Source organism: Nanorana parkeri, unplaced genomic scaffold (assembly GCF_000935625.1).
Source record: "Nanorana parkeri isolate BGI_ZX_2015 unplaced genomic scaffold, ASM93562v1 scaffold96, whole genome shotgun sequence".
Taxonomy (NCBI): Eukaryota; Metazoa; Chordata; class Amphibia; order Anura; family Dicroglossidae; genus Nanorana; species Nanorana parkeri.
Window position 1 is genome coordinate 2,234,607 of NW_017306364.1, and position 25,322 is coordinate 2,259,928.

The following is a 25,322-nucleotide window of genomic DNA, read 5'->3' on the forward strand; positions in this document are numbered from 1 at the left end:
ACAAAATAAATGTAACAGGGGGATTCTTGTCTTCAGGTCCTCAGGTACGGCTTCCTCTCCACCAAGAACAGCAAGGAACACATGAGGGTCAATGCACAGGAAGGGCACTGCTATTTTCAAGTCAAAAACATTTTCAGGGTACTTCTATATGTTCCCTATAACATAGCAAATCTTCACTTTTTGAGCTTTAGTTGTGAACGTGATTATATTTTAGTTTTACATTAGTTATAATATAACTACTCCCCTGTCAAGCCCTTGAACGTCAAAGAAGTCCAAATAGCAACCTTTTTATTTTTTCCCCAACATTTTCTGATCTGGCAATAAAGGAACGGTCGGCACAGAATTAGTACATGACAAATGGGAAGGCCACCATTTGTTTGCACAATCCCAATGCATATCAACAGAGAGAAAATCCGAAATCTATCCATTATAGAGACTAGTTACATGGAGAATCCACAATCAATTCCACTGTTTTCTGTCCCTACAGGAAGTATAGGAAAAACTCCCTAATAAGGACATAGACAGTAATGCAGACCTGAAGAAGGCTCTAAACCATACATATGTTAAGCAGATATAGAAAAAAAAGGTTTGTATCAATTTAATTTTTCCCATGGGCACAACCTTACTGTGTCAATGCATCTAGGGGTCTAGTGCATTGGCCTCAGATGCTTTGCCAAAGCTCAGTATGTCTATGTTAAAAAGTAATTGGGTTAGGCCTTTTCTGGCAACATGGATATCTTTCTTCTGACTCTTTTGGTTAGAAGGCCCAGATCTTTAGTTTGACTCAGGTATTGTCAACTTTCCAAAATCCAATTTTTCAGGAACTCGGGGTAAGAAAATTTGCAAAAAAATTGCTAAATATGAGTGAGGAATCATGCCAAGCAAACCGAAAAATAGGTTTTAGGTTTACAATACATGTGTATAAATAAAATGACGTTAATGTGGGCTACATGTCTAAAAACCCATAGTGTTAAATATATATTTCCTTATATTAGTAGGGTAAGCCACCCAGGGTTTGCATGCTTTGCCATAACACTAATTGTGGCCTGTTGGTGTTAGTCATGATGGTTAGCGCGCAAAGGTGTCAACGTCGGATAGAGAAGGACCACCGATCACATTGACTATTTTGGACCATATTACATGCTTTATTTCAGCAAATCACAATAATTAAAAACATCTCAATTTATTATACAATTACAAAACAGGTACAGATCCTTTGGTTTCAGTTCAAACCCCATGGTATCGCGGTCTAGTTAGAGAATGGACAAAGGTTGAAAATAGAAAGAGGAATGAGAAAGAAATAAGAGAGGTTTAGAAGGAGGAATGTAGAAGACAAAGAGGACTAAGCAAAACAAGAAGGCAGGAATTACAACAAACACAGACACTACCTCATAATCTTGTGTTCACGGGAAAGGGGGTTAAGAGAGATAGGAAGTGGGAAAGAAGTTCTGAAATAGCACCTTAAAATCCTCAAGTGGTAGCCTATTGGGCGGATAAATATGGAAAATAGATCCTATCTATAGCACCAAAGAAACTGAAGCTACTGTGGGAAAGAATGTCAAAGAAGCATTGAGACCTTAGCACCAATGGAATGGGACATGACAGTGAGGTAGTCTCAGAAAAAAAACAAAAACAAAACATCAAACACTCTACACTGCTCACCCTTCTAACACTGGAGGAACCTCAGTGATCTGTTTGACCTTCAGTGTGACAAGGATGAAACTCAGTATGGAGGAGGGACCTAAAGGACGATGGAATTAGGAAATGGAAGGAGACACTCACACCCAGAGGAACAAAACCCAGCTCTTTCAAGATACCAAAACACTCTCCACACACCTTCAATTTCATTTTTTTTTTCATATTTATTTTTTTTTTCATATTTATTTTTTTTGCCACCTGAACAAATGAACACAAAAAAAACAAACTTTTTTTTTCTTAAAAAAAAGGTGCATTACATGAAATGATGTGGTTTACTCCTCTTCAACTCTGGGAATTGTAGGATCGTCGACCCTGAATTCTCATCATCTCAAATCCGGGGCAGTCTTATTAAGGACATTCCCAATTGTTTTCTCCACGGGGGCATCTTCAAGGTCATAGGAAGGCCAATTCATGTAAGCAGGGGGCACAAGTAGAGGGAGAGGTGAAAAGTCTCCATCCCATGAACACAAACACGGGCTTTTTGGTCTGTCCTTGGAGAGATGTTCTTCAAAGCATGTCTATCTGTTTTTTTGTGTAATGCTTACGGAAACAAGAAAAGTTTTAGAGATGAGAGGAACAACAATTTCAAGTCCGCATTAGAAATTATCCTGTCCTAGTATTTGTCTGTTGTTTTTACACGAAGCAGACTGGTCCGATCTCAATTCCGAATTCCTGGTCTGCAGCTCCGATATCCATAGGTGCCACATCTGTAATGGGCAGTCTTGATGTCTTTGAGGTCTTGTATTCAATGACTGTCTTGCCCCATTGTCCTGTGTGTTGCTGTGGAAGGAAAATAGACCATTAGAGCAGTGTTTCAATGTACGAGCCAAACAAGGCAGTTGACTATGCCCACAGTTTAGAGAGCCTTTTTTTCAGTAGAGTGGGTAAAGATTAGAGCCTCTGGGAGGTTTTTCTTGTTCTCTATGCCCTCCTGCCCAGGTGACCACAGTTTTCCACAATGGAGTCACAGGTGACACTAAAAACCTGACAGAAAGTATAACCCTCCTTTATTCTTCTCAAAACAATATAGAAACCCAGTCGAGTTAAAAAGTAGCTTACCGTGCAACCATCTTCATTGACACTGTATGTGAAGCGGCTGTTACCCTCGGCTCTGATCTCAATCTCGTTGGAACCTTGCAGGAGCAGGGCCTTCTTTAGGTTGCCAGTTTCTTGGTCCATGTAAGCCACGCTGTTCTTGCAGTGGTAGGTGATGTTCTGAGAAGCTTCGGTGGCCATAAGGCGGAGGAAGGTGAGTTGGATGTTAACATCAGCTGGGTCAGATCCCTCACTGCCATATTCGAACTGAGAAAAAAGCAAAATGATGACATCAATATGGACAATTTCAAGGTGCTTACTCTTGTTTGTAAGAAATGGTGAACTTCCACTATATTTGCCCGTCTACTAAATTATTTTGTTGCTTCTGTGGAAAAGCCAAGTATGCTATAATACATGTATTACAAACTTTCCTTACCTGGAAGCCATCGCTCATTGTCTCGCCGAACCAGACATGCTTCTTCTCACGTGGGTTCTTGCTAGTGTACCATTTCTTCTGGGCAATGGTGGACTGAGTGGGATAGACACATGTTTCTCCAGTCTCCATGTTGCAGAAGACCTTGATGGCATCAAGGGTGCATCCCTGGTTGGGGTCAATCCAGTATTCACCTGGATAGGGAAGAAAGGGGACAAGAAAATGAAGTGAAAAAGGCCAATAAATATGTGTGCCAATCCTCATTATCTATTAAAATAATAATTAAGACATGTTACCGCTCTTCCAGTCAGAGTGGCACATCTTCAGGTCGCGGCAAGTACGGGCTGGGTTCTTTCTGGTACCCTCGGGACTGCGGATGTTTTCAATCTGTTTGCTCAGGCTCTTGAGGGTAGTGTCTACCTCCATATCGCGGTCACGCATGACATTGGCATCATCAGCGCGGTAGTGTCTGTCAGATTTTTCTTGAGGAGGCTGGGGCATGAAGCTGAAATCAAATCCGCCACTGGGGGGGCCAGGAGGACCTGGGGGACCGGGAGGTCCAGGAGGACCCTAAAAGGTATAATAAGTAGAGTCATCAAAACTGATATGTGTATGAGACTGACAACAAAATTAGAATCATTAAAAAATAATAAAGACCATCATGGAGCATCTTCTAAACAGCAGATACTCAATTGACTAGTCAAAATTATTTAAAAGCTTCATGTGGGTTAAGAAGCATCATGTAAATAAGTATACTCACAGCAGGACCAACATCACCAGTACGACCACGAGGACCAGGTGGGCCGATGGGACCGGGCAGACCATTAGAACCATCTTTGCCAGCGCTGCCAGAAGATCCAGGAGGACCCTATTTTTTAAAACATTACATGATTAGGACACTGATGCTCATTTAAGGCCTCAGAATAAATAATTTCAATAGAAGCTATTTTTCCCTATCTTCATAGGAAAAATTAGAGAATACTTACTCTTGGACCAGCGGGACCGGAAGCACCAGATGGACCTTGTTCACCAGCATGGCCCTGAAATACAAACAGGTAATTGGTACTTGGAAACAATGTATCAGGAAAAACAAAAAGCAAAGAAAACTAAAGAGTAGTGGAGCTACCACAGAACAATTTACAAACAGATCCACTAGGGATATGTTTCCAAACTGGTATTGCATTTAAAAAGGATATTGTCACTAAACATTATTAATCTGATGAAAAATAGGGTATTTTATAGTACTTGTATTGCACTCTGGTGAAAAAGTATTTGCATAGGCACAGAATACGAATATAAAGAATTCTAAGTGGACATGGATAACATTGCGTCACACATTACTTACAGGAGAACCGGGTGGTCCGGGAAGACCGTTGAAACCTCTGTGTCCCTTCATGCCTCTTTCTCCTTGTTCTCCAGCCTCACCCTTGTCACCACGAGCACCTGCAGGTCCCTATACAAAGGACATTTGAAATGATAAGAAAAACTACCAAGAATTTTGCACAAAATACAGGTTCTTCAGATGAGAGAGATACTTACAGAAGGACCACGAGCACCAGCAGGACCAGCAGGGCCAGAAGGACCAGCAGGACCCTGAGAAATTAAAAGAAATAAGTTAAAGTTATTCCTAGGCAGTCTGTATCTCCTTCACACACTGGAACTTCAACAAAATGCATTAATGTCTGGGCATATGGGTGGCTGAGTGGTTAGCATTGTTGCTTGAGTTTGTATGTTGAGTATGTTCTCTGTGTGTTTTTATGAGCTTTCTCTGGGTGCTCCGGTGTCCTCCCACAGTTCACAAATATACAGGTAGGTTTACAGGTTTTCTCACAAACTTGCGAATGATGGGTCTGTTAATGTGGTACTAGCAACATTAGATTGTAAGCTCCTTTTGGGGCAGGGGTAAAAATGAATATATAAATCCTCTGAAAGTGTCCAAGTTTCTTTTAATTAATGAAAAAGATAAATTAATACATTCAAGTTGCTGTCCTCATCATGGTCAGAAGTTGAAACCATGTATGTCACAATAGCAAGGATCTTGTAATATAAGTAGCAAAGTGTGACATATATAGATGGATCCATGTTAGAATCCAATGATTCTAATTACAATGAGACTTGAGGTCAGTTTTATTGTCCAAGCTGATGCATCTACTGCTAAGTTAAGGTGTGTTCCCTTATCTAGTTTTCAGAGTTTAAGTAAATGGTGTGGGAATGTCAATAGTTGTTGACATGGATTGAGAGTATTACATTAAAATGTTGGGTTTTCAGGATCAAATACAAAATTTTGATGTCCATTAAATATGTTCTAACTATAGGCTAATTGTTTGTAAGCAAAGTTTGAGAACAAAAATATGGTATACTCACAGTCTCACCACGGTCACCGTTCTTTCCAGCAGGGCCAGATGGGCCAGGAGCACCAGGGGCACCAGGAGCGCCAGGAGGACCAGCAGGTCCGCCCTCACCGCGATCACCCTAAATTATTGAAAATATTGGGGTTCGGTTAAAGCACTGTCTTCAATGATACCACAGCTAAATGGAATTAAAGACAAGGGAAATGACTTGGATAAAACAGTTTACCTTAGGACCAGCAGAACCGTCACGACCGGGAGAACCTTCAGAACCAGGAGATCCCTAAAGACAAACCACAAGAGAAATGTAAGTTCCATTAAACCTAGCTAATAATACTTTTAAATATGTTTCAGCTAAGATGTCTAGGTCCTGGCAGCCTTGATAAGAATGTGTCTGCTATCTCAAGATGCCTTACAGCACAGCCTACACAGAGCCAGGGCCGGCATAACCATTAGGCTCAGTAGGCCTGTGTCCATAGGTTGCAAAGGCAAAGAGGCAGGTTTCCTGTGTATGGCCATCAGCCACACATTCTTTTTAGTTATCAAACAGACGATTCATATAATCTCATCTACAACATTATTCCAAGGCAGGTTATGACCAGTAAAATAAGTTGGCATATTGTGGTAGATCCTAGCAGGGGGATCATGCTTTGAGTGCCAGAGCTTGTGTGCCTACAGGCTTCAGTGATGGATCGTGTCCTTGCACACAAAAAAGAGGAAACTCCTATATCATCACTGCAGTTGTCTTCTTTAATGGCTCGGACTTACTAAGCTCTAAAATGGTCAGGAAGAGGTTTGGCCATTAGTAAGTCGTAACAAATATCAAGCTTTAACAGGTGCACTTGAAATGTATATTTTCTATTTGTAAAATGTATCCATTTTGCTGGGCTTAACAAACAATCTTGATGATAAGGCCATTGTAGTTGATGTTAGAGGCCTTGTTTGAAGAATGAGGCAGGTGCACATTGAGTCATTGTATGGTCTTACAGTAAGTTTAGCATTGTATGGTCTTACATTGATTAAACTAATATCCAAAAACACTCACCTCACGACCTGGTTCACCGGGAGGTCCAGCTAAGCCTGGTGGGCCACTAGGACCGGGAGGACCACGTTCACCGCTTGGGCCAGAAGGACCTTGTTTGCCAGGTTCACCCTAAAGTGTTGTAATATAGGATAAAGTTAAAATAACATGCAATAAGATGATATAACTGCCCTGTTGCTAAATCACTTAATACAGTATAAATGTTTATATGTAAGACTGTGGGATGGTGAATGTAAAGATGGCACAGAGTATTCTGTTTAGGAATTGGTAGGTGCACATTTGACAATGTCTTTTGGTTGCTGTAAAAGTGCCACTGTGAAATGTGTTGTGTATAAAACATTATTAGCAGAAACAGACTACATAGGAGGTGTTTTGTCTTGTAGAGGTTTCACTATGTGGCCTACTGAAAAGTAGGACGTTCTAAAGTTTGAAAGGTTTGTGTATTAATATCAGGGTGATACTCACAAGGGGGCCTGGAAGACCTGGGAAGCCTCTTTCTCCTCTTTGTCCGGGAAGACCAACTGTACCACGGGTTCCAGCAATACCTTGAGGTCCGGGAGTACCGGGAGCACCCTAAAGAAGAGACACAGCAAGAAAAGCAATGATCTGCTATGTAATGGACTTATTGTAATTACTACATTGTGAAGGATTTTTTGGCCTTATGTAACTATTAAGTAATAATTCATAAGTTAAGTTAGTGAATATTGAGTAAAGAGGGCCTTGAATAGTTTTCTGATAAACATTAGGCATAGATCCGATTTAAAGCAGCACTTACAGCAGGGCCATCGCTACCAGGAGATCCTTTCTCGCCAGAGGGTCCGGGAGGTCCAGAGGCACCAGGTTCACCAGGGCGTCCAGCAGGGCCAGTCTCACCACGAGGTCCTTTCTGTCCTTCCTTTCCAGCTGGGCCGGAAGGTCCAGGAGGTCCAGAATTACCCTAAAGAGCAATCAAAGGGTGAGTGTGAAGGCACCAAAGTGGGATTGGCTGTAGTCAGCTACACATATCTTAACATGTCCTATTTAATAAGAACTTGTATACACAAGTCAGAAGAATAGCATGGGAGCATGGAGGTTCAGTAATGACATTGTGAGCCATTACTGACTTAAACTGGTAACAGCACTATGACTAGCAGGTTGTGCTTGTGGCAATGGAATCCACCTAGAACCACCTTGCAGCAGCACTTTCACCCCCTTCCCCACTAGCAGGTTGTGCTTGTGGCAATGGAATCCACCTAGAACCACCTTGCAGCAGCACTTTCACCCCCTTCCCCACAGCAGCAGTGGCAACCTGTGAGCTCTCACAATCATAATTTAAAAGTACATAAGGCTATAAATACTTACTGAAGGGCCAGGGGGTCCAACACGTCCAGCAGCACCAGGGAAACCAGAAGCACCCTAAGGATGGAAGACATATTGAGTGATTATTTTTGTGTTCAATGCGTGTTGTATTGTGCTCAATGTTATAAGCAGAAAAACAGGTGAAGTTGCTTTTGTTGGAAAGAGTGACCTGGTTCATAGGCCAACTTATAAAATGTAACAGTCTATCCAACCTTTGTAATGGTACCCAATGACTTAGCAGTGTAAGCACCCATTGTGAGATATAGTGGTAAGAAGATTATGAAATATTTATACTTACAGGAGGACCAGCAGGACCGCGAGCACCTTTAGGACCGGGAGCACCAATGGAACCCTGAAAAAGGAAAAAGAGGTAAATTGGTATTGCTGGATGATAACGGTCATGGAAGGGTGAAGTTTGAAAACTATAAAGAGACTCACAGCAGGGCCGGGAGCGCCAGTGGGACCAGAAGCACCAGGAGGACCAGCATCACCTTTGGGACCAGCATCACCTTGTTCACCCTTGGCACCAGGTTGACCATCAGAACCCTAAATGGCGAGAAAATGAATGTCAGTAAGCGGTAAAATACACTGATGTACAAATCTGAATAACTATAATGTATCTTTGTAAAATATATGTACCTGTATACGTCAATGCAATTACAGATTTCACCAGCAGGTGGATCTGCAGGTGAGCCTGCAATTGCATTCACAGTTTAGGATACAGGTGTTGCAGGTTGATAAAAAGAGCAATAATGGGATTTCCATTTAAAATGGGAATTCTCCATATTAATTGAGACTCTAGTCAGAGTCAATATTTTGAGAAGACTCTCGAGTTGGGCATTTGCATTAAGGTTCAATAAACCTGGGTTAAAGAATTGTTCTGCATACTGGTAGTAATGACAACGAAGAATTATGTATGTTATAAAATGGTTCTATGAGCTGAATAAATAGAAACATTTAAGCACAATACTTACAGGAGGACCAGCAAATCCAGCAGGGCCAGAAGGACCAGGCTCACCACGCTCACCCTATGGGAACAGTAAAGTGAATGTTAGATTCATCCATTTTGTCATAAGACAAGCAAGCAGGTCAACTGAAGATATACTTACGGGAGCACCACGGGCACCAGTGGGACCAGCAGCGCCAGCAGGACCAGCTTCACCCTGCAGAGAAAAACATTGTTAAAGGTTTGGTCAGTGATGTGCTATGGTAGGCAAGCCCTAGCACTACATCTACTTCTGACATAGCTTTGAAAGCAACTTTTATAAGGTTGGTCAATAGGAAGTATTGGGCCACTGTATAAAAGAACTATTGAAGGCCCAAAACCTAATCCATTTCTTCCATGGCCCTGAAAACAATTTGCTTTTTGCATTTCAATTTTAGAACATAAATAGGCAATAATCTACAAAATTGTTTTCCTAGTTAACAATCTTGTGAGTAGTTGACTTACTTGTCATCTACTATAGGTGCAGGTAATTACTCTTTATGTTTTGGTAATAAAGTCGTAATCCATAGAATGTTTTAGAAGCTCTTACAGCAGATCAACAAATTGCTATGAGCTGCTATTATTTTCTGCCTTTAAGAGCTTTAGGCAGTAACCAATGGTCACAGGGGCAGTTCCTTGAAGTTTTATTTTGTGTAGTTGTAACGCCAGTTGTTTTTATTTTTTAGTTGTTTCCATTGCACCATGTAGGGTACAATTTGACACTCCCACGCTGGGATTATTTATAATTTTGCTACCATAATGGATATAGGTAATGAGTACCTTTTGGGGCCAATAGTGATATCTTCACTGTACATAAACATAATATTTTCTATAGCTGAAGTAAAAGCCTAGTTTTTCTTCATTAAACTGCATGACTAACTAAAGACTACTGTATATAATGATGCATTTGTGCAATATATGTCTATAAACTGATATAAATAGTTGAAACCTCTATCATCAAGTTATACAGCCTCAAGATGTTTGGTTTTAAATACAGGATGCCTGTAGGATCCTGTGTATGTGCAGATTCGAGGGCTCAAAGACCAGATTGATTGAACACCTGCTTAGAAGTATAACTAAGAACCACATTGGTATAGTACAAAAACCTGTATTTGTTCTAAACTGTTTTGTTTTATCTGTTGCCTTCTATTTTATTGAAGGAGCATTAGGAAACAAAACGTAGTGCTTTATTTTGTGTAGAATATAATATTAGCATGCAGATGCTGATTTTTTTGAGAAGGAGAAGTTATTCTTGATTTCCCTGGCATGATGGACTCTTGAAAGATGTACATTTTGCATACCCTTTGTATGCCCTTGCACCTGGTCAGTGAAATGAAGAATTGAAAAATGTGTGACTTTGTCACTTCAACGTACCTTGTCACCAGGAGCACCACCAGGGCCAGGAGGACCAATGGGACCAGTCAAACCTCTTACACCATCTTTGCCTGGAGCACCATCAGAACCCTTAGGTCCTTGGTCACCCTAGAAGGCAAAGAGGATAGTGTTAAATGTTTGAACTGCAAGTTCATATAGCACAATGTATACTTATTTGCTGGGATAGGAGTCAGTGAGATGGGATTAAAGTCAAAGAAGAATAAAGAGCACAAATTAAGGAAAAACAGGATTAGGTAGAGGGACACCTTGTTTTTAAAAGAAGGCAGAAGAAAATACCAGAATTGGTTTGAATGAAGAAAAGGAAAAAATAGCTAGAATAGGTGAGCATCATATAAAGTGTGGCTCCGGTATCTGGTACTTACTCTGTCACCCTTATTACCAGGCAGGCCAGCAGAACCACGTTCACCGGGCATTCCCTGAAGACCGGGAGATCCTTGACCACCAGGAGAACCTGGAGCACCAGCTTCACCCTGTTATGGGTAAAAAGACATTGCTTTACTGTAAACCAAGAATATATATTCTGCTATAATTCAATTGCACCAATGTACTAAGATTGCATTGCTATGTAATGTTTGAACATTTCACATTTTCCCGTTGAATGTCACTTTAGATAAATTCTCTTGTGTAATTGAAGATTTCTTTGAGAATTCCCTTGAGCTGTATACATTAACTGATTACTGTTATCGATGCTCTGATTGATGGTATATTAGCAAAAATTGTTATAGGCATGTCCAGTCAACAGTGCAGATCAATATACCTCAAAGGTCTTAATACAATTATCTTACAACACAGTTATAGTGAGGCCCAAATTCTTAAACTTATTTTAGAGTTCCCTTAATCTTACCACAGATTTTTTTTTTCCCCAAATAACAATGACCATTATTAGAAAATGTGCCTTGACTAAGAGCAATGTGAGCCAACCAGCTTTAACATTTCAACTTGACAGTCAAGATCATAAAGTCTGAAAGGATGTTGTAGACCATAGGAGCATTTTTTTGCCCATTGGCAAGAGAAGACCAACTCACCTTAGCACCATCGCTACCAGGAGAACCATTAGCACCACGAGGTCCCTGAGGGCCAGGGGGTCCAAGGGCACCACGTTCACCAGGGAATCCTCTTTCGCCCTATAATAGATATAAACAGTGCTGCTTCAGTAAACGAGTACATTGAAACAGGTTGCACAAAAAGAAGCAATGGGAAGTAAAATTTATGGAACTGGCTATATATATCTAATGAACTATACTCGCTTAAAAATTGTTAGTGCTCATTGGTGCAGTCTTCCTTATATCTTATAAACAACAATATCATAGATGATCAAAATTCCATGAATGAAGAAAAATATGAAAAATAATGACACAAATCTGTGTATCATCCAGAAAGCTTGCAATCTCTATAGCCCTAGATCCCTGTGGTTTGCTTTTTTATCATTGGAAGCTTACGTAAGATTGAAGTATGATAAAATAATGAGGTAAGGGGTAGCCCCTAAGACATTTTGCAATATTAGGTATTTTATTCTTATAGCCTTCTCATAAATTTAGGCCTGAACACATACAACAATATACATTAAAGCTAGACTAGGTACTTATGTAAAATCTAGGAGGCCAACTGGTAATGCCAAGGACAAGTGTACCAATCCTGTTGTTCTCAGCTTGTAAGAAGGGCCTTTATTCTCTTTCCACCATTGGAATGAAGAATAAGAAGAGGGGAAGGTATATCAAAAAGCTCTAATGCTACTAAAGCACATAGGCATAACAAGTGGGTTTCTTTTAGAAAAATGTAACAGCTTTGCAATGTTTGGATTTTAGAGTTGTCAGAGCTTGCATACCACAAATCCAGAGTCTAACAGATTACTTATCAGTGATTGTGGCCGAGTATCTACAATCTGTGGGTCAAAACTTCATACAGGGTCCAAGTTTTTAGGGCCTCAAGATTATCATATACTATTATTATGAGGAGACCGTTTTAGCATGACACCATTTGTTGTCTCAAAATAACAATAATCTATGCATTAGAAACCCAGAAAATGGGCAAATGACATTTAGGGCACATCAAAAAAGAGGTTGCCTCTCATTTAGGTTGTATATAGCTTACTTTCCAAACCAAGCAAAAATTAGGGCTTATTTAGATAAATCTTAGAGCGTCAAGTAGAATGTAGAAGGATGGGATACTTACTCTTGCGCCAGAAGGACCAGAGGGTCCAACATCTCCAGGAACACCCTATAAAGAGAGACATTCAGTTAGATAAACTGTAATCAATTTCAACCTTTATAGAACAGGGTTAAAAAAGCAATGTGTAATCTTTATGTTATGTGACTTTTATTCGTACATGTCTGCTAGCTATCTAGCTGATGTCTACTAGCTTTAGAACCAGTAGACCTGTATGCATACAAACTGGTAAAAATGGGAACTTGAGCTGTTTTCCACTCTAATTATTTAGGTTAAAGCTTTCACATTATTTAGTCATGTGTTAGTAAGTAAAATCAAGAAAATGCATCAACACCAATACAGACAACCTGACTGTCATCTACTAGACTCTAAAGTTCTCTATTACACAACACCCTATATTTTAACTGCACTGCCTAAATTTACTTCCTATAGTGACATATAGTTTGTCAGTACAGCAGGGTAAATTCAGCTGACTCACCTGTTCACCGGGTTTGCCGCTTTCACCAGGGGCACCAGGAGATCCGGGAAGACCCTAACAATTAAAAGAAAGGGATATATTACATCACAGTTAGAGCTCGTAATTAGCAGTAAAAGGATGTTCAGTACATGAAAGGAGTCTTCCAAAGACAATATTCCAGTGTGTATATGAATAAATGACTTTGTATGAAACAGTAAATGTGAGTATCTGGTGCTAACAACATATAGCAGTTGGATATAGCCATTGTATATGAGTATGGCATTTGAAGGTGTAAAGAGGTGATTAGTAAATAGAGATAATTTTACTGAGGATACTGCCTAGTAGGGTCAAGTGCAGACCATGGGTCCAATGTGAGGGACAATATTTTAAAGGCCATGGAATATAGGGACCCCATTAGTTTATGTTCAAGTACTTACTTGGAATCCGGGAGGACCACCAGGACCTTGTTCACCTCTCTCTCCAGCAGGTCCCTGCAGGGCAAAAGATAAATTCAATTTAGTTTTAGGAAAAGCAGTATCAATAAGTAACCAATAAGAAGGAAAGTACAATTCTACTCACAGCAGGGCCAGGAGGACCTTGAGCACCAGCTTCACCATCTTTGCCAGGAGCACCCTAGAGCAGAAAAGTGGGGATGATTATATTATAGCCAACCGATAAACTAAATAACAAAAGGCTAAATACTAAGAATAGGCCTATAATTCAACTGAAACAGCTCTCATGTGTGAATGAGTATTCTTTTTAAAGAAGACAATCTAAACTTGGTGCATCTTTGCTCAAGTGGACCAAGAATTAACCAAAGTCACCACAACTACCAAACATTCTACTCAATATACTGGATAAAAACAATGACTATTGGTGTCTAGTACTATTTATTAAATAAATGTATGTGCTTTGGGCTCTTTTTCTAAATTTGATCAACGCTAAATGTTTTTTCAAAAAACTAATTGGATCTTTCTTTATTAGGTCACCAACCCATTTAACCTTATGCAGTGAAGGACCTCTCTAAGGCTTCACTTGTACTATCAATTATCACATGTACAGTGATACAAAACAATATTTTTAAGACCTTTATTTGCTTCCTATTTGCCAAACTAATTATGGGTCAAGAGGCCTGAACACAGAGCAAAAATGAAGACTAATTTCTAAATACTTACAACAGCACCAGGGGGACCAGAAACTCCTCTCTCACCAGGCTTGCCAGGCTCACCCTGTGAAAAAAAGAAAGATATGTTAATTAGGATGTGTGGTGGACAATTTATTGATTGTAGTGAGAGAATAGTAAAGATTTGGGCTTTGGGGAAAAAAAGAAAGAGGGTAAATATCACATAATAGAGGCTTCACAAGAAGTGAATACTTACACCTGCTCCTTTAGGTCCAGGGAAACCCATAACTCCAGACTGGCCTCTGGCACCAGGTGGGCCGGGAGGTCCGGGGCGACCATCTTGACCAGGGGCACCCTATGTCAAAAAGACCACAGATCAGAAAAAACAAATCAAAGGATGTTGAAGAAGAAACACTTGGTTGTGAAAGAAGAAGACACCAACTTACAGAAGGTCCAGTCTTGCCATCAGGGCCAGGGCTACCAGGGCTACCAGTCAGACCCTAGAAAAGAAGAGAAGACAAGATCACATTGCATCCTATAGCAAAATAAATGTTTGTAAAACATAGGAACCTTCTATAATTATTTTCTTTAGCTTGTTCTTAACTGAATAGTCTTTACAATATTCCCCAATTATAGGGCATGTGATATATGGTTTCTGCTTTAGTCGAGGTATATTTAATGTTTAAACTGCGCTGTGTGCAATGGATGGTAATGTGATGGGCAAACACAGAAAGCAGGCCTTAGAGGATATCAGAGGGCAAAATCTAATCTTCATTAGCTTTTGTGTAAAATAGTGCATCCAAAAACAAGATGCAGATACAGGTATCTAGGTATTTTATGGCTTAATACTGCTTGCTTGTTTTGCCCAAAGTTGGAGTAAGTAGGAAGTGTAAAACCGAATGATTGTCAATAGTCCAAGCTTCCAAGTCACTTTAAAGTGGCATCTCACCTTAGCACCAGGAAGACCGGGCTCACCGGGGCGACCAGATTCACCAGAAGATCCTTTGGGGCCAACAGAGCCGACAGGTCCACGTTCACCAGGGGGACCCTGCATTACAGCAAAACAAAGAATGGTTAGACTAATTAAAACAAAAAATGAGACTTTAGCTCAATACAACAATCTAGTCAGTTGTCCCTAGAACCCTACTATGTTTTGCCTTCAGTGAATGAGGCCAGGAAACTGATATATAACCGTAGTATTGAATTGGTGATAAAGTCAGGTCAGCAATCACTGAAAACAGAATGTTTTCCTGGTCATTAAATGTCCAAAGCTATATCCAGTCAGCTCAAGATGTCCATTTCAAAGGGGTCTCACCTTGGGTCCACCAGCACCATCAGCACCAGGGAAACCACGGCTTCCAGGAGCACCCTGTAAAGAGAAGAAGACATTGTTAACCTAGTCTTGTCAGCATACAATTGTGAAAGAATAGCAGCAGTCAATATACAATAAATGCAACCAGTGATATTGTATTGTATGATCTTGGTTTTAGTTAATAGGTAGTAATAACTAAAGGATTATGTTGTTATATTGTTTGCCTCCAATGTTCTGTGTAAAAGCCCATAACATCTTTAAAGTCATATAAACACAAACATAGTCCAGGCAAAGGCTAGTCTGTTAATGATAAAGTGTTAATTTCAAGTTAATAGATTTGGTGTTAAAGTTCTATAAATGAATCCATTACTAGTGTTATTAAAATTGGTATTTAAGAAAAAAAATTAATCTAGTTAATTGATCCCACCCATAAATAGTCACATTTATACTTTATCATGTTTTACTGTATCATTAGGTGTATCTGTGCTATGGGTTCGGTGATGGTAATACATTGGAAATGTCTAGTTTTAACATTTATACATTTAAGACTTGAACTAAAGTTCAGTAGTAGGCCTGTCCTAAATTTCAGTAGTACAAGGATGTGTACTGCCTTTTTAAAGCCTACTAGCACTGGAGGCAGACATTTTGTGGGCTGGTCCAGCCTGCTTACCTTCTGGTGACATTACTAGTACCGCCCATATTATAACCACCCCCAAAGTAGGGCTGATGTATACAAAAAATGGTGTTACCCATTGCAGCCTATGAGCTCAGCTGTCACTGTTCTGGTGCAGCCTTATTTGGTTGCTGGGTGTAACACCCCCTCCTCTATTTCCCTTCAGCTTTTATACAACATTTCTAATTTGTACCTAGCAAATATTATTAGTTAAACCTACCAATGGTGTTGGTTCTAACAATATGTATAAAAAAAGTGAACTGACATATTATGTCTGTAGTGATATATTCGTAATGTGCATTAGGAAATTTTGATTTCGATTAGGTGTCTTCCTTGGATTATTTTAAACAATCGAAATCTCTGATCTGACTATAGAATACAATTTTAGAAGCTTGTATGAAACCTGGTGCAAAATAGGGAACAGCCAACAACCAATATTTGCTTGTCTAGCAAAGTTTAGAAGGTGACAATGGCATACAGTTGGCTGTTATGGGTTATAGCATGTTTCCATTGTTTTCTGTGCACCTGTTTCATAAAAGTCCCCCACTAATTATACGTTTTACATGCAACAACCTTCTGTGAATTTAGGATTAGGTCACAAGACCTATAGAGAACTGATTGTATCCAGTGACTGATGCATAATATCTATGGCATTTAGTCAGGCCATAGGTCCTATAGAACATGTGATGCATCCACTCAAAAGATGACTTTTGGTCATATATGTCCTTTCCATTGCCTTTCTCATAATGGGTATTGGCGCAGTCAAATATGTTAGGTTGGCATTATTTGGTACTAACACGTTCGCCAGCAGGTCCGGGAGGTCCAGAAGGTCCGGCCTCTCCACGTGATCCTCTCTTGCCTTCTTCACCAGGGGGGCCAGGGGGTCCTTGAGAACCAGATGGGCCCTAAAAACATATAGAAAGGTTAAACAGTGACTCCAAACCAAGATGGCTGCAGTTCAGTCAACTTAGGAGGATGTGGTAAACACTTACAGGCTCTCCCTTGGCACCGGGCTCACCCTTGTTTCCTTGGGCACCAGATTCACCCTAAAGAAAAGTAAAAATAAAATATGATCATCATAAAAAGGTAAAGTCAGCTCTAGAGGAAATAAGTAAAAAAAAAAACTAATCTACTATTGATCATGAGCAATGAATTGTCAGATAAGAATTTGCAAATATACGAAACATTTTTGGGGTCCCAATGGCAAGAACTCATGGGTACCATGATTGTACTTTTTAGTGCTAAAAAAAAAATTCTATTACTATCCAAAAGTTCAAAGTCCCAAATAATAGATGTTTATGTGAAATACTTACATTGTTACCCTTAGGACCAGGAGAACCAACAGCGCCCTGAGGTCCAGGAGCACCACGGGCACCGGGGAAACCAGGAGCGCCAGCAATACCAGGAGAACCCTACATGAAATAAGAACAGATTTTTGCTTGAGAAATGTATAAGTATGTCTGAGCCATGAAAATGTATAGCAGGAAAGAGGAGGGCTAAATCAGAGTAAGATATACCAGAATTTAGGGTTTAAGAAAAGAATAGGGCAATAGGTGCTGGTGGTGATCTGCTGGGTGATATTTGTATTCTTATTTCATTTCTATACTTACAGTGGCACCCTTGGCACCAGGTTGACCATCAGTACCAGGGTTTCCCTGAAATGCAAGAGAAAATATTAGTTAGTGAACGTGCCTACAAAATGAATCAACAAAATCTATATCAAGATGTCAAATTTACTTACAGAAGGACCAGAAGCGCCAGCTTGACCAGGAGTGCCAGGTTCACCACGAGCACCTTGAGGACCATCAGGACCACGGGATCCTTGGGGACCAGCATCACCCTGTGTACCACAAAACAATGAAGGTCATATGAAGGGTCACAAATCATAATCTCTAGTGCATGACGTTGGTGTAATGCTACCACAAAGTTTCTACAAAGGTCTAGAAAGGAATAATGGGGTGAGTGGAAAAAGCTGCACTATGTTGGATAACATGGGATCTTCCCAAGTAACACAAAGTGACAAGACACTAAATTGTAGATATTCCAACTGCCATTGTGTTTATGTACATGCAGAAGATTGGAAGTCAAAAGCAGCATAATATAAAAGATTACCTTAGGGCCAACACCGCCAGGGAAGCCAGATGGTCCAGATGGGCCAGTAGGACCCTAAAATAGAAAGAGAAACAATTTTAAATCATGTGCTATGAGAAGCAATGCTTTTCACCCCCCTAATGTCAGCACTAACAACTGTAACAATAAATCCCAGCACTGACTCTCATCTGATATTATAGAAGAGCAGGTGTTAACATCTTCTTGACCCTTTCATTTTGATTTTCCCATCATGCAGTCACATTAATAAATCAAAGAGGCTACTTACAGGGGGACCAGCAGCACCAGGAGAGCCATCGTTACCACGAGCACCCTAAGAAGGAAAAAGAAGAGTCTAATTGGTACCTTGCTCATATACACTCCATATGCCTTACATTGCTAGAGGAACAGTGCCCAATACTTACAGCTGGACCAGATGGGCCAGGACGACCTCTCTCACCAGACAGACCACGTGGGCCCTAAAGAAGAAAAGCAGAGATTATTACTAAAGGCCAAGAACACAAAACAACATATTCAACCCTTTATTTCTATACAGCAAAGAGCTGTAGTAGGAAGCTACAATGTTATGGTGCCATATTTAATTCCAAAGGAGTCATGGGTAATGGATCAACCATAGCTTTCTGACTCTAAAGGACTCTAAATTACAGGCAATGCTTAACCACTGCATTGTCTTTCTTTTAGTTTTTTTGATTAGAAATAACCTTTTTCTCACAAATACGGATTTTCATCAGCATACTTTTTGAAAAATTGTTTTCAAAGTATACCAGGATCAGGCAAAGTCAGCTTAGTGTCAGTATGTCTTCAACTCCAGGTGCTACTAGAAAATAGAGCTGTTCAGATAATTTTTTTTTACAAATGCCAGAATGATCTTACACCTTCTTTTACCTAGAGTAAGGCTAATAGAGTAAAATGATATTGATGCCAAATTTCAAAGACTAAACAGTACCTAGGCCTTATGGTCCTAAGGCTGACATTTTTTTAACAATGTATTTTTAAAAATGAATTCTGGTCTACTGTTTATATTGTCCGGGTACTAGATGTTCCTTTTTTTCTAATCCCTTTAAGGCAATCTATACCATAAAGTATACTACATCCCTACCTGCCCTGCAAGAGTTACACTATCAATTACATCGTATAGTGCTATTCATTAGAAGTTTATATTCCACTTATATGTTACCGCTACCTTATCTATCTCAGCAGTACAGAGTTCTGATAGCCGATATTAGCTTATCTAATTGGATTCCATCAATGTAAAGCTGTTACTCACCACTTGTCCAGGAGCGCCATTCTCACCAGGGTTGCCAGGCTCACCCTAAAGGAGATGAAGAGAAATTGAGATCAGCACCTCCAAGATATCGTCAGTGAGCCATAGTCCGTGTTTCCCCTGTAGGTCAAACCTACCTTAGGTCCAGCAGGACCGGAGTCACCCTTAGCTCCATCAAGACCGTTGAAACCCTAGGTAGAGAGTAGAAAGGGAACATTGAATGAGATCATGCCAATGCTACTGCATTACTTTTTGAAGATGCAAGATTTCTGAAGATGGAGTCAAGATTCAGAACTCACTCTGTGTCCCTTCATTCCTGGAAGACCAGCACTTCCTGGGAGACCACGAGCACCCTAAAAATGAAAAAGAATCAGACCATCAGATTTGGAAGAAGATTTGATCCTATAAGGATGGAGCATTGTTGAAGTGACCACAGTGTATGTTTAAGTTCTAAACAACTAATGTTAGATATATGCAACCACAAGAAAGTTTTAAAGTTCGTACTGTAGTTATTACCAATATTGATATTGGTAATAATGTTTTATGGGTATAGTGAATGTCTGAATGTAAAAACATGTAAGGCCCAAGAAATATGGACACCTATGCCAACATAGGTGACCTTTGCTCCCTTGTCACATGGTTTTAAAAAACACTTCCCCCTACCAATATGAAACTTACTGCTATACATAACCTATAAACGTGTATCAGTCACATGCTCAGGCCTTTAATGAGAAATCTCCCTCTCCCCCCAGTCTTTTTTTGCTCCCCAGGAACAATTCTTCTCTAGCCATACAATAGGCCTACTTGCGCTAAAGACTAACGCTGTCTTAGAAGCCCACAACAAATGACAGATGTATATTCTAAAATGACATAAAAGTCTCTTACCTGTGGGCCTGGGGGACCACGCTCACCGAGACGTCCGGGTTTGCCAGCTTCACCCTTTTGGGAAAGAAAAATGAAAGTCATGAAGAAAGTTGCTGGTTATGTTGAGAATCATTTCAAGCGGTGAATCATTTCTTGGAATGTGTGTTAAAGAAGCAAGTCTAGTGCTAAGAAACACAGTCTAAATCTGTGAGGGTGGCTACATTTTTGAGGCCTGGGATGGCAACGCAACAGTCTAGGCCAGCCGCAGGTGACCTATAACTCTACTTTTTGAAATTCCCAGCATGGAGTGCTCTAAACTGAGAAGAGAGTATGGCATTTCACTGGTGATCTAGAGGCATGCAGCAATGGAATTCTGCTACATAGTTCAAATAATACTAAGAGAATTACCCAAGTCTTGAATGCAAATATTTTGATATTCTGAAGTTCATAAGAGCAAGCTTAATCGAGTGTAAAGATAACTGACTAATACCCCCACCTCTACATAAGTCAGATTTAGGGTGAACACAGATTGTCCAAGTGCGCCAATATGTCTCTTCTGCAGGAGATGACTATAAATCACCTCTCCGTATAATCATTTGCCTTCTGCTAATGTGTACATGTATCTATGTGCCAGATACTTACATCTTCACCATTCTTTCCTGGAGGTCCTGGGGGTCCACGAGGTCCCATAGCACCCTAAAAACAACACAAAAGCATTAATTAGAAAATCTGTTAAAGGAGACAAATCTCATTAAAGCAAATTGTTCTGTTGAAGAACTAAGCATTTAAATATATATTCTATTAGAAAAACATTTCTTCATTGTGTCTCTACATAAGTAAATCCAATACTATCGATGGAATAACCTGCAGATATCCTTTAACAATGGAAGTGGACCATATAGTTATCCAAGATGATAAAATATTAATCCACATCACATGGTATTGTATGATTTCAGTATATTTCATGCAGTATAGTGGGCCTGTGTCGGGAACACCCTTAAGGCATGGATGGAGCTTTTTAGAAAAACATATGCTAGCAAGCATCATTACAAATAATACTATGTTTGTCAAAACAAATTCGTAAGATACATACTGTATTTGTATCGTCCTTTGTATCCTACTTTGTATCCTACTTTGTAGGGTATTAACTTTAGGGTAAACCTGGGTCCTATCTTTCTGTGGCACTCTAGTTTCTGCAGTTGAAGTCCTACAGGGGCAGGGCCTACTTCATTCATAGTCAGTAGAGAAGCAACTCTACGTAGAATTGATATGACTTGTCAAAGCAGTGTACAGTACCATATTATGACTTATTGACTAGATTTTAATAGTCAGTAAGTGATATAATAGAATACAATTTCGCTGAACTCCTCTGGCTAGCTTTCTCTATTTATATATGAGTTTAATCCTATAAAAGTGTCTATATTATTTTCTTTATTATGTGAAGAGGCCTGTCTGTGAATATCTGACAATGAGATCATTTACAGGGGCAAGGGTAGAACCTTGGTTGTGTTACATGACCTTTACCTATACTGTCATGTACTAAGTATGAGGATACTCTGGAAATTCAAAATGCACCCTCGCCCAACCATTGCACTTGTGTATAGGTTTAGGTCATAATGGTGCTGCTGGTAATTAGCTGTGAGGCCTAGTGACTTGAACATAATTAGGAAGGTTTCAGTCCATGGCTAGTATAATACAGGACAACATTTAAAGAATTGTGGTGGTAGGCCTTCTAACACAGGGGAGAACTTTCTATTCCACAAAAAAAAGGTTGAAATGCATTATAAAAAGCAGCTGATTCAATGGGCTTTCAGGCCTATCAAAATGTGTGCTCCACTGAAAATAGGATATCATAGCTAACCTTGAGAAAAACTCTCAGGCCTAGGCTTTTCTTTTCTTTCTCAACACATTGGCCAAGGTGAAGGTTAGGCAGGTGGACAAAATGTACATACACAAAAATTTAACAACAATACCCAGGTAGAAAGGATCACAAATACTCACAGCAGAGCCAGGTTCGCCAGGTTCACCAGGGGGTCCTTGGAAGCCTTGAGGTCCCTTAAGAAGGAAAAAAAGAGGCATGCCAGGTTATTCTTGCAAGAAATCTCAGAGGACAGTTCAGAAAGGTGACCACCTGAACATTGTATTCTTAAAAGAAAAAATAAGGTACTTACAGCTGAACCAGGGGGACCAGGAGGACCACGGGGACCCATTGGACCCTAATAAAGAAAAAAGTAAACATTAGGTGGATTGTAGGCCCCCTACAAGTCGATCTAAGTCATTAGTCAGTACACATTCATCAGTAGCTAATTCGGTTTGTATCACTAGGGGGAACCACATTCCTAAACTCAATTCTAAGGCCTCTGCAGCCTAAAGGCCTGAAGCTAATCTCAGTAACCATTGCACATAGTGAACCATAGTTTACTGCTTGTTAATATAATCATGACTATATATATACACAAGTGCTTAGAGCCTATTAAGATGCACTATTAAAAGATGGACTATTAAAAGTTTGGTGTTTTAGCAATGGTTTAAGTTGTCAGTTCAGCAGCGTATAATCAAAAGAAGATCTTCTTACCATGGGGCCGGGCATGGAGACACCAGCGGATTTCTCGTCATAACCGTAAGACATCTGAGGAGCAAAGTTCTGCAATGGAAAAAGAAAGAAGACCATTTAGAGAAGAACATAGGTCATGGGTGGCATAAACATTTGCAAGAGGAAAGTGGGCCTACTTACTCCGCCAAGGCCAGGAGGTCCAGGTGGGCCTGGGGGTCCAGGAAGACCAGGTTGTCCAGGAATGCCATCTCTGCCAGGTTGGCCAGCTGGTCCCTGTGAGAATAAGGAACACGTTCATTAATAATTTAGAGTCAATTCCAAGAATATCAATAACGGGAGCTAGGAATATGTGTGGAATAATTACTGCTAGCTGTTAACTCCAAACATTCCCCAAAAACATTCTAAGTCCAAAACTGGTGAGGGTAAAAATCGCTGAGGGTGTTTTACTTTCACTTGCTCTATAAAACCCCATGACTTCTTCTGAGATCTAAGTTCAAAGATATGAACATGAATAATGTTTTTGGGGGCAGTCTGACGTAAGTCTCCTTATACCTAGCCATTGGCTTATACTATGGATACTATGGATTCCAAGATGACCACATAGACGAGCTATGCAAAGTTGAGGTATATGTAGGCCCAATCACTGATGCCTACCTTGTCGCCTTTTGGGCCGGTGTCTCCCCTGGGTCCCTGGAAGGAAAGAAAAGAAGGGATTAAGATATAAGCAGAAGAAATAAGGAAATATCTATATCTATCTATCTATCTATCTATCTATCTATCTACCAAAGTCTCAGTTTAGGGATGACTCACCTCAACAACGGGGCCTGTCTGGTATTGACCTATGGACAAATGGACAAAGGTGTTAATTAATAAGATGTGCGTTAAATTGACATGGACATTGGACATGGACAAATAAATACTAACACATGCCACTCATAAGGCCGCACCCCACGTATGCATTATTAAAAGCAACTGGTAGGCCTTTAACACTCACCTTCACCACAAATAGGACAGCATTCTCCCCTTGGAATCTCAGGGTTGGGGCAGTCACCAATGTCTTCACAGATCACCTCATCGCAAAGGACAGTTCCCTCATCGCACACGCAGATGCTGCAGGGTTCGGGTTTCCATACATCTTTGTCATTATACGTTGTTCCATCGACGGTGCACCCTGAAGAACCAACTGTGGAAGAAAAAGGCCATATTTATTTAATATTGACTGTTGCCTAGGCTCCTAAAAACACATGGATGTCCAGGAAATATCCTGACGTAGAGTTTAAATGATGAGCAGTGTTCAGGTTGACGACTGTTACAACCTATATTTCCTACTATATAATTAGGAAATGCATTTGACTTAAACTGATCCCTTTGAGGCCAAGGGCAAAAAGGGTTAACACCATAGAAGATACAGCTGTGGCTTTTCTTTTTTAGGTCTTTAGGCAACATCTGGTTTAACATTAAAAAATGGGAGGGAGGGAGTTACAAAAAAAAAAAAGATCATCTGGTTCCCATCAGCCAGGCTCACTGACAAGAGTGGACGCTGCCAAGGTTCTGTGAGTGGGAGGAGGAAGGAGAAACGAAATATTTTGGAAGAGACTAAGGTTTTCCAGGCTAGGGTCTTTTCCAAGCCCAAGTGCGTCATTATTGCTTGCTGATCCAAGAGGGACAAAAGAGGGAGGAATAATGTAGTTGTGGAGAAGGAGGAGAGAGAACATGAGAAGGTGAAAAGGTATGGGGTGGGCGTAGAGGCTTGTCCTGTAATCCTGCAAAAGGAGGAGGAGGAGGAGGAGGAGGAGGAGGAGGAAATAATAAAAACATCATGAGTTAAATCATACAGGAAAAGGGCATTACAGAAATCCCACCCCTCTTATTTTTTTTTGTGCTACACTCCATTCTTCCCATCACCTTTGCAAAACTTCTGCTAGCACATTGTAAACCCTTTCTGTTCCTATCAAGACAGGCTATCCCTTTTTTTCTGCATGTCATGTGACTTATCGGAGACCCTGCAACAGTGACATCAAAAAAGCTCAAACTATTTTTTATCCTGCAGCATAATGCAACTACAACATAAATACAAAAAATCAGCAACTTTTGGCTGTCCAGGTGTTGTGGGACTACAAGTCCTAGCATGCATTGCATCTGCAATAAGGTGACAGTTAAAAGTGCCATAAAAAATGATGCTGGGCAGCGTCACCCTTGTAAGGTGCAACTGCCACTTGCATGCCAATGATCTGTGTAGCTGACCAATGGCTGATAGCACCTGAATGACAATGGGTACCCCTTCCCCTCCCAAAAAAAAAATGGTGTACTTACGGTCATCTTCTCCTTGACATTTTGCTACTAGGATTGTTGCTGCTATTACTAGCAATAATCGCGTATCCACAAAGCTGAACATGTCTAGTTTCTAGACATGTAGACTCTCTGTGGTGCTGGTTCAGATCTTCTTAGGTCCTAGTCATACAGGGGTAGGTTTTAGTGGTTTAGTTCCAATGCAGACCCCAGCAGAAACTTCCTACTGTGTCTCAG

General features: G+C 40.3%; 1 protein-coding gene across 1 annotated transcript; it reads right to left on the reverse strand.

The window, feature by feature from the left end:
* Positions 1–1,937: 1,937 nt before the first annotated feature.
* Positions 1,938–25,322, reverse strand: COL1A1 (collagen type I alpha 1 chain). Its single transcript, XM_018552722.1, has 51 exons — positions 25,110–25,322; positions 23,791–23,979; positions 23,607–23,635; positions 23,451–23,486; positions 22,977–23,069; positions 22,818–22,886; positions 22,414–22,458; positions 22,244–22,297; positions 20,885–20,938; positions 20,264–20,317; positions 19,678–19,731; positions 19,516–19,569; positions 19,382–19,426; positions 18,519–18,572; positions 18,383–18,427; positions 18,118–18,171; positions 17,747–17,845; positions 17,616–17,660; positions 17,319–17,417; positions 16,998–17,051; positions 16,803–16,910; positions 15,336–15,389; positions 14,970–15,068; positions 14,467–14,520; positions 14,277–14,375; positions 14,073–14,126; positions 13,477–13,530; positions 13,335–13,388; positions 12,919–12,972; positions 12,447–12,491; positions 11,300–11,398; positions 10,637–10,744; positions 10,254–10,361; positions 9,004–9,057; positions 8,869–8,922; positions 8,333–8,440; positions 8,193–8,246; positions 7,898–7,951; positions 7,332–7,493; positions 7,022–7,129; positions 6,560–6,667; positions 5,744–5,797; positions 5,531–5,638; positions 4,706–4,759; positions 4,512–4,619; positions 4,153–4,206; positions 3,927–4,034; positions 3,463–3,736; positions 3,170–3,360; positions 2,758–3,000; positions 1,938–2,478 (listed from the first exon to the last, which is right to left on the reverse strand). The coding sequence occupies exons 1-51, from the start codon at positions 25,189–25,191 to the stop codon at positions 2,332–2,334; spliced, it is 4,341 nt and encodes a 1,446-aa protein (XP_018408224.1). The 5' UTR covers positions 25,192–25,322; the 3' UTR covers positions 1,938–2,331.

What these genes read in the sequence shown, in the direction of transcription:
- COL1A1 (XM_018552722.1), bottom strand. Translation starts at nt 25,191, where the DNA reads ATGTTCAGCTTTGTGGATACGCGATTATTGCTAGTAATAGCAGCAACA. An exon ending in CAGGAATGAAGGGACACAGA is followed by an intron (nt 19,570 to 19,677) that starts GTGAGTTCTGAA and finishes CTCTCTACCTAG; the next exon opens with GGTTTCAACGGTCTTGATGG. An exon ending in CCGGTCTTCCTGGTGCTAAG is followed by an intron (nt 14,521 to 14,969) that starts GTGAGATGCCAC and finishes CTTCTTTTCTAG; the next exon opens with GGTCTGACTGGTAGCCCTGG.